At 31.4% G+C, this 10,067-nt stretch overlaps 1 protein-coding gene across 1 annotated transcript; it reads right to left on the bottom strand.

The window, feature by feature from the left end:
- Positions 1–1,928: 1,928 nt before the first annotated feature.
- LOC124373558 (coiled-coil domain-containing protein 43-like) lies at positions 1,929–9,645 on the bottom strand (the record flags this gene model as incomplete). Its single annotated transcript, XM_046831920.1, has 3 exons — positions 1,929–2,444; positions 8,048–8,223; positions 9,409–9,645. Coding segments are annotated over 3 exons (486 nt in total), but the record flags the coding sequence as incomplete, so codon positions are not given.
- Positions 9,646–10,067: the final 422 nt, after the last annotated feature.

Here is a 10,067-nt window from a genome sequence, read left to right as displayed (position 1 = left end):
TTAATTCTTTATGCTTTAGTGTAATCGTATTATTGTATGCTGGATTCTTCTTCATTATTTTATTTTGTGGTTGTAAATATTAGTAGTGTTAGTTAGTTGTTACGTGCTTAGCTATCTTGTGTAGTAGTTACAATGACTGACAATTTGCGATCTCACAGGAGTGAAATTGTAAGTAGCATATTTGTAAATAGAAAAAGTGTAAATAAATTTCAAATAAAATTGTGTAAATATTTCTTGGTAAATAGTGTTTTTTTAACTGTATTGAAACTGTTTATGGATCCTACAATCATCTGTTTAACATGTACATCCATAATGTGAATATTTATTTTAAGTTTCTTGCAATGTAAGAGTCAGTTGCTTTAACACTTATAAAATGTTGCGAAGCACAATTATGCGTATTTATACAAAATGTGTTATACAAAAATTATTTATGAGAGAAATAACACAAAATTTTGTATGATTGTTCCTTTCTAAATGTACAATATAATAAAATAGCTTCCCACAGTAAAATTATTTTTCCTTTTTTAAGTATTTACAAAAAAAATAAAAAATAAAAAATGTTTTATGTAATCTATTAAAACATTATTTTTTAAATTTTAAATTACTTAAAACTACATCTGTATATTTTTTTGTTGATAGTATAATATATCTATAAGAGTAATTTGGTACAACTGTTAGGTCATTCTCTAATTTGTATGAAAAATTATAAATTTTAATCTGAGAGACTGCAAAATCACCAATTTTAGCCTGGCACTTTTGACTAGTCACAAGGGGATATGATATATGAAAAAATTTTGCAACATCTCATATTTGGTCCTGGCCCTGAAAGGGTTAACATTCCAATGTTTAGATAGGAATATTTTTGGAATAACATCGAAGGACAGAAAGTTAAAAAAAACCATTTTTAGCAACCTGTTGAATTTGCAAAAATTTACTCTCTTTGCTAATAAATTACTAAACCGATTCAAAACTTCAGCACATCAAAATTTCAAATTCAAGCCATCTTTGAATAGCTACCATTTCGGGCTGGTTGTCCATTTAAAGTCGGATTTGCGGCATTATATTCTAAGAATAAAGACCTTTAATTTGATGTGCATATCAACGTATGCTTCTATTTAAGATTTTCTTCTGCCTCCATGTGGGCCGTCCCCCTGAAGTGGTAGCGAGCAGCTCATTGAAATTGTAGTAAAATATTGTTTTATGCCCAATAACAGTGTACCAACTTGTATAGCTCATCTGTAACGGTTAAAAACATATTAAGCCGTGCCGGGACTTTTCACCAACCCTGTATAACTATTGCAACTTAATTTTTTGGAATACATTTTAATTTTAATGGGCCATACAGTACCACTGTGAGTACAATTAAACTGAATTATTATAAACCCATGAGAAGGAGGGGGAGTTACAGAAAGGAAAATAACTTTTAAATTTATCCATCTCGAACATGAGGGACATGTGTCACTCATTGGTAATCTTGAATAAAACATGCCAAATATACAGGAGGGCGGTTTTGAAAATAGAATTAATATATACTACAAAATTATATATCCAACTGACTGTAACAGTGGCATTAAGTGTCTCAGTGTGAAGCTTAATCCAGCTCCTGTTTTGGGGTCAGATTTATTATTATGTTTGTAAATTACAATTGCATATTACAAATTAAGAGACAAGCTGTAATTGCAATTCTTAAATTTACGTTTAAGAAAAAATATAAATAACAAATATAATAACAAATAAAATTAATAACAAATAACTAAAGTTCTATGTTAAATTATATCTAACTTTAAACTGAAATACCTACACTATGTGGTAGATCCACAACTTAAATTCGAGAAGCCAATAAAATTAAAAATACCTAAGTAGAATGAATACGTGAGCAGAATGGAGAGCGGGAAGTAATTTAAACAACCCATTAAAGTACGAATTAATTTATTTTTACTGGAGTTTTTTATTTACATTAGTTTGATTAAATTAATTCAGTACATACATTTACAATGACAGAACACAAATTGCATTTTATTTTTAAACTAATCACTAGTTTGTTAATTTTGGATCATCACAATCATTTTGGTTGAAAATCACTCAAACATTAATAAACTCCAGTTGACTAAATCACACATTAGTTCACTCTTGGGCAAGAATTACAGTGCTGGCAGAGGTATCTGCATGATAAAATGATCACATAAATCTTTGTCATTTCTTTACTGATAAAACTTTTTAATTATACTCAAATGCTCTGGCTGTACAGTATCAGTTAAATTGTGCTTTATTAGAGCCAGTCTAAAACAACATCGAGTTAACAACGATCTACGAACAGTTGACGGTAATAAATAGATAACACACACGAGATTATAGTGAATCCAAAGCTCTGCTACCTGCGACGCTCGCCCTTCTGTGTCTTTCGCTTCTCTTTCTTCTCTTGCTGCTGTTGCTTTTGTTTCTCTCTGGAAGTTAAATCCAAATTTTAGAATCTTTCTTCATTAGTGTTATATTATAATAGTGAATTTTGTTGAAATTATTTTATTAGTTGCTGTAAATAATAACTTTATAAATTCAAAGATTTAGAGAGCGGAGTCATCTATTTTATAGAGCAGTAAAACACAGAATATATGTCATTCGAAAGGATAGTCATTTATGTACTATATAATTATGTATACTAAATTTCTGATATAATATAGTAGGCTCATATTTGAATATTAACTAACAATCTGGACAGGGCCGGACAGAACACCACTTATACATGATAGATAGTCTAAATGAAAAGTTGATAAATAATCTGTGAAAATAGGATCATTAACATCCATGAAATTTATATGACTGATCCCTGATTTACAAGGATCTATTTAGCAAAATAATACAACCCGAAAGACGAAAAGGTCAAAATTAAACCAATAAACTTAAAATACAAACAAGAATTGTTGATGTTTTATTAAACACTCTTTTAGCCCTGGAAATACTTGCTAGTCTATAAATAGTAATTTATTAACTACCTCCGTCATGTATTCCACAAGAAAGTTCCCTTACAAAGTTAACTCTTACTCAAACAATACGGATTTAAAATTCAGGACCTATAACCCCCTAGTGAGTACAAAATGGAAAAAAGCAAAATCATAAAATACAGACCAATTGGACTACTGCAAATTAAGTCATAGCAAATAACATTAATACATTTTCATCAAGCATCCAGCTACCTTTGTCAAGATTTAATAGAAAAAACTAAAACATTCAGGAATATGATTTATCCTTTTAATTTATTAATTAATTTAACGATTGAACCAGTACACAAGAGACTTCTTAGCAAATAGTAAACGATTATATGAGTAATACACTCATAGTCTATACTGAAAGCCAGTCCTACAACCCTCTCAATACAAGCTGGCATTGTTTATTTTGGTCAACGACAACCAATCCCCAACATTGGAAAATATACTGTAACAAAATACACATTGTTGGTATTGTTCCCCTGGCTACCAACAGGCATTTAATAAAATGCAAAACTCTGAAATAACAAGGATATAAAAAAAGGATCACCCACTTTAAGTTTTATAATTAACAGTGCACTATATAACTCGGCACAATTCGAACTTCCAAACAAAGATGAAAATGTTTAGTATACAAACAACAATAACCACTGCACAGAAGAGTGACCAACAAAATCACATGTGGGAAAATAACAGATTGGGAACTAGAAACAGGATGATAGAAAATCAGACTACTAAACACTGAACACAGCTCATAGGCTTTCGATTGGTGTTTTAGTTGAAGGTCTGTGACCGGTAATAATGATTTTATTGGTAAATTAGGAACTGACACTTTTGGGATCGATCGCACTTTGGAAGTTAGCTGATCAAAACCAAACGGGTCTAGGGTTAAATCAACTATTATTGCCTTACCTGGTGTGTTATTTGTGTTATAGCAGAGACTAAAATTTAATTAACCTATAAACACAGAACTATGGGGATAGTACTATATTTTATTTGAAAGCCATTGGAGGTTTAATAATCAATAATCATGTTAAGGTGTGCAATCCAGTCAAAATTTAGAGTGAGTAAAATATAAAATTACTTGAAATTAAAAATGTATTTTGAGGCGGAATTAGAGCTTTTTAGCCCTCTCTTCCAGTCATTGAAATAGTATGCAACCTCATACTAACAACGAACAACGCAACATTTGACAAATAACATTTACTTACAAACTAAAGAACATATTTGGAAAATAAAATGTGCTATACATTATTGTATAAGATAACATTAATACAAAAGAAATACATTAAAACTTAAATATATTCATTCAGTTACAACCCGAGCAATATACTACTAAAAATCCTAATAAGTACTGACAGATATACATTTAGAAGATAATCAGTAGTGATTAAAAAAATAATACTTATTATGTGTGTTTTCAGGGATGTGGTTATATTTGTATTTTATATTAAATTTACATTACAGAAGTTGTTTTCTTTAGAATAAATCTTGTTACTAATTACATATTCAGTTATGAATCTTATTCAAGGCTGAGGACCACAAAACTAACTGAAGTGAACACTAGTTAATTATGTGGAATGTGCTAATCATGAAATGCTCCTATGTAAATTACTGTATTGGGATAAAAAGTAAAGAACTATGTTAGTATTATTTAAAATTCAGAAAAAGAGAATAATCATTTTTAATATGGTCAAAACTAAAAATCAAACTGGAATAATCTTAAATGTGGTGTACCAGTTAGCACAGGGTTCCACTCTTGAACCCTCTCTTTTCTTAATATGTGCAATTGATTTGGTTGATAGAACACATGAAAATATAATAATATACTGACACAAACAACACTGATTTGCAAAGCTTGAAACATTGCAATTAACTAATCATATTTTATGTTAATGTGTTTTCACACACAATGTACAACAATAAGACATTTAAGCAATCAGTAATTTCAGTACTGCTAATAAGCTGTTGTCTGTGAATAGTCACAGCAAATGTGTGGTGATGTATTATCGTAATAATACATAAAATACGGACTGTGAGCAAAATATTGTTAAAAAAACTACTGTAATTACTGTATCTATATATGTTTTAAACACACATAAATTATGACAATAAAACTGCGTACTGCCAGCTACTATCATTCGCAAAGAGATTTATTTGAAGATTCTGTAGATTCGAGACGCAACTTCAACATATCACTGCTAGTGATATTGTGAAATTTGTGCCTTTCCAGGTGTATTTTAAGCACTTTTATTGACTTAATTCATTTCTTGGTTTGATTCAATAAAGCATTTGGATAATATTGATATCGGAATTGAGTGAGTGAAGCCACGGTATCAAGAATTATAAATACCACGAAACCACGGTACCACAAAGAATCGAGGTTTCCACTAAAGGAATCAACTTTTTACTGAACTTGCTGTTTACTATGATTATTTGGTATCAATTTACAATAACGTGACCATGGAAAGGTATGTTCATTTTTTTCCTGAAAACTACAATTTTTCCTGTAAACAATAGTGAAGAAAAAATTCGTCGGCAACGAAAATCAAAGGAGTTATGATTTTTTGAAATCCTCTGAAAACTCTGTTTTTGACAGTACCTCTGGCAACACTATCCATATTTGACAGTTTGGTATTACTCTGCGGCTCTCTCAAATAAAGAAGGGACGCCATTTTGAACTATTTTGTTCCTCCGTGTCTATTCTTAACCTCCTAGTTCAGTAGTGGTAATGGCACACCTTTGTGTTGGATGTTCATTAAGGTAAGTGATAAGTTACTGAAATGATGCTGACTAGTACGTTAATCCTGTCAACGATGCCTGCCCGCTGCGCACTGCTTGCTCTTTTAGAAAAAAAATTAACTCGAGCTTGCAAAAGTCGAATCCCAGATCACGTGATGCCCCTGCTTCTTAACGCAATAATGCCCGAAAGGCATCAATATAATATAATAATATACTTTCCCCCCAGTTTATATGCACCTGTGATAAAAATACTTGGCTATAAATGCCCAACCCATGAAAAAAAGTCCATTTTCCATGGTCACGCTATTGTAAATAAATACCGATTATTTCTCCTTACACATGAATTATGGTTTATTAGTTTATGGAGTGCCTCCAGCAGCTATGCTGATGTATATTTTACAAACGAAGGTCGTAAGAATTCTAGCAGGCATATCTCCCCTCATGCCCGTTGCAAAACCAGTTTCATTAACTAACGCTTAATCACTTGCAGATAGCATGTTTAGTAAAATTAAAACTTTACACATTCATGAAGACGCAGACATTCCACAGGCGTTAAACAAGACATAACACATAAAACTAGTACAGCATTGCCTAAATTTGTTTGAACATTCACTTCAGTACATGGGGCTAAAAGTATAAGTTACTTATACACCTCCATGACATTCCTGACCTAAGCATTCCTGACTTATGTGTGTCACAACATTTTGGTACAATTTGTTTATTTTAATCTAGATTTTAGTTGTGTTAGGTTAGTTATTCACTAGAAGTAGAGATCATATTGCAGATATCAAAACGTAGTGTTGCTAATTTTTTATATTATTGAACAATGCCAAATATGCAGAAAAATCATGTTTCCTTCACAATACTTATATCATTAAAAACTAACATCAAACAAAGGTTACAGGACATTACTTGTAAATTCAGAAAATAATTAATGTCAAGTGTCATGAGCAAAGGGCATTCTATTCTTTAACACAATATTAAAATATTTGTAAAAAAATTATATCATCTGTAAAGTAATTATATACCTACATATTTAAATTGCTGTTTTACAAGGGCTGTTCAATAAAGACTGATCATATATTTTTTTAACAACATACCTTTATTCATCTTCATAATTTTGATTGTCCTTCTGAAAATAATCTTCCTTGAATGCGACGCACTTGTTCTATCCTTTCTGCCAGTCTTTAAATATATAGCGGAAATTATTTTTTGTAAGGTTCCTCAAAGTCACCTCCACAGCTTCACCATTACTTCTGATGATTGACAATGCCTCCCATGACAGCATTTCTCCAAATTAAGGAATAGAAAAAAATACATGAGGCTGAATCCGGACTATAGGGATGCACTTCACATTGATTTTTGCCAGACATTCAGAAAAAACATTGGCAATACGTAGCGCGCATTATTGTAGTGCAGCATCCAGTCTGCTTCATGGAAACGTGGTCTTTTGCACCTAATATAGACGTAATGTCTTCAGGATATCCCTGTAGTATTGCCCAGTTACCAGTGTGTGTGCTGGTACAATATGCTGATAAACCATTCCATGAATATCAAAGAATGACATGACCATAACTTTCCCAGCAGAAGCAACCACTTTTGCTTTTTGGGGGATTGGTATTGAAGATTTCCACACTGAGTTTTGCTGTTTGCTCTCAGGATCAAATGATGAAGCTAGGTTTCATCAGCAGTGATGACATTTGAAAGAAACTCCAGATCTTCCTTTACCATCAACTTTGACAGCATGCAGACCTGGAATCTTGGAATCGACAGTCTTGGAAACCATCATCCACAAACACGTCTCACGTGTAATTTTTCTGTCACCAAAGTGTGGGTGGCACCCAATGAAATGTTCAGTATTTCAGAAAGTGATCTCAGGGCAATTTGTTGATCTTCTGTCACAATGAATGACAGCAGCAGTGTTGATGTTTTCTTCCATAAGAACAATCATTCAAGAAGAGTCCACTTTCCCTTGAAAACGATTGTCTCCCCTCTTTAAACATTTTAAACCACCTTTGTTCGAGCCGTGCACAGACAGGTGGGTACCAGAAGTACCAATAATGAAACTACTATTGCGTGATTTTTTTCACATTAAGCAAATGTAATATCAAGAGTAAATTTTAGCAAGCAAAATTATTACCATAAGAAAATTATGCTCATTCTTCATTGAACAGCCCTTGCATTATTGTTATTTATTTACAGTATGTATTCTGTGTTTTTAATTTATTTTGGTATCAGATTTATACAAATTTAAAAAGGAAAATTAAGAACTTTCTACAGCCTAGTTTCACAGCATATAAATTATTTTTATTGAATTTGGTTACCTGTCCTCTTTGTCTTTTTCTTTTTTCTTCTGGCTGTCTATTTTAGCTTTTTCTCGCTTCTCCCTCTCAGCCTGGTGAACAGCTGCAGCGTTTGTGTTCTTGAAAAGACCATTTTCTTTCCCTTCGGTTCCTCCTCCACCAACATCATCTTCTTCCCCACTGTCTTGATCAGAAGTCTAGAATCAAATTTAAAAAATACTGTAATTCTCATCCATGATAGTGAACATACAGCAAGTGATACAGATAGTGATACATCACTAAACTTTAATAAACCCTAACAATATACATTCTTCTACTAAGTGACAAAAATATAAATAATTATGTAAGCATTTCCGTATAATTTTCAGGGAATACACAAACAATTGCTGCTTATAATTTACATGAACACAATGTGGAAATAGGTTAATGAGTAGCATGCAACTTGAAATGGTAAAAAAGCATATTCTTTACAAGGAAACGATTCCACTTTAATCACAGTTATCCACTAAAACTTGAAACATTAATTGAAGCTTGTTTAGTTAATTTTGTGCAATTATTTTTAAATATTGATCTAAACTTATGTGTCAACAAAAATTAGCTAAATTGTTCAATCTGTAAAACAATGTATGCTTTTAACTAATACCACAGCAAAATCTTATATAAAAAAATGAATAAAATGATCTATACTTTGTAAGATGTAAATCTAAAATGACATTTTTCAATAGTATAAGTGTTTTTTTTTTAATAGATGAAGTTCTACTGATTAAATTAAATAAATGTTTAAATACCAGCTAAAATAACCGGCAATGAATAATAGGCCTGTACTGGGATGACCAGCATTATTATGATACATTGATATAAACAGTAGATATAAACAGTAGTGCTTAGCAGTTACTCACTGCCTTCACAATCACCGGTAAATAGTCTGTGAACAAGTTATACTATATGACTTGAAATATTGCCTTGTGGCAGCAAAAACCACGTGAAACTACAACTCCATCAATTGATGGGATTCTCAATCTACTGCGATTTTGTCACCTCGTAAAATGAAGGATTAGAACTCAGTGTTAAATATTTGACAGTCTATTGCATTTTACTTTTCTACATAACAATAAAACTTCTGCTTTTTTTAGTTTAGACATTGAAACTAATTTTACACTAAAATACAAAATTTCGGATTGTTAAAGTGAGAAACCTTATTCAATATTAACTGGAAACAATGCAGAGTCCATGACAATGCAGCATTAAAGGAACTCTGTTTTATAAAAAACGGGTTAATGCACACATTCTTGTCCATCCAAATGGAGTTGGAATTGTTTCTACCTACAACTAAATTAACTTAAGTATTTTAAGCAGTCCACCAACGATGTTGTTTTACAAACCTGACTATATTGTGCTAAGATCGCTTCTCTAATTTTTCTTTCTTCGTCAGTGTAATTCCGTTGTACAATAGTGGGACGTATGTTCGATTCCAGCAGTTTTGCCAACTTCTCCTCAACATTATCCAACACTGCTGGGGCACTGACCGCATTAGAAGCAATATTTGACTGACTAGCCTTCCAATGATCAAGAATTTCTCTGCAGTGTAAAGGAATATCATTCTCCTGCAACAAAACATATATATATATATATATATATATATATATATATATATATATATTTATAGAAAACACACAAATACAGTAGCTTTTTCATGTGTAGTTTGTTTTAAGTGACATTTTAAAAACTAAATATAATAAAGCACCTATTAAGACAATTCCAATCTTTTTTAAAGCATTTAACTTCTCATAATCCTAGCCTTTAAAATTATCAATGATTTGATGGTAGCATTATTATTAATTATTGAATAGACATAAAATGTTGTTTTTTTATTAAAAAAATAAGACAAGGAATAACTTATAACCTTTTTTTGCTTTTGCTGACTGATGTGCAAACAACCTACCAATCTTCTAAATCTATATCAAGATCTAATTTAACATTAATGGTTCAAGCTTGTAAAAATAATGATTATTTAAAAATGTATCTTGTGTTTGGAATGAAT

Source organism: Homalodisca vitripennis, unplaced genomic scaffold (genome assembly GCF_021130785.1).
Source record: "Homalodisca vitripennis isolate AUS2020 unplaced genomic scaffold, UT_GWSS_2.1 ScUCBcl_5896;HRSCAF=12848, whole genome shotgun sequence".
NCBI classification, from domain to species: Eukaryota; Metazoa; Arthropoda; class Insecta; order Hemiptera; family Cicadellidae; genus Homalodisca; species Homalodisca vitripennis.
The sequence above is the reverse complement of the archived record's forward strand: the minus strand, read 5'-3'. Positions and strand labels throughout refer to the sequence as shown.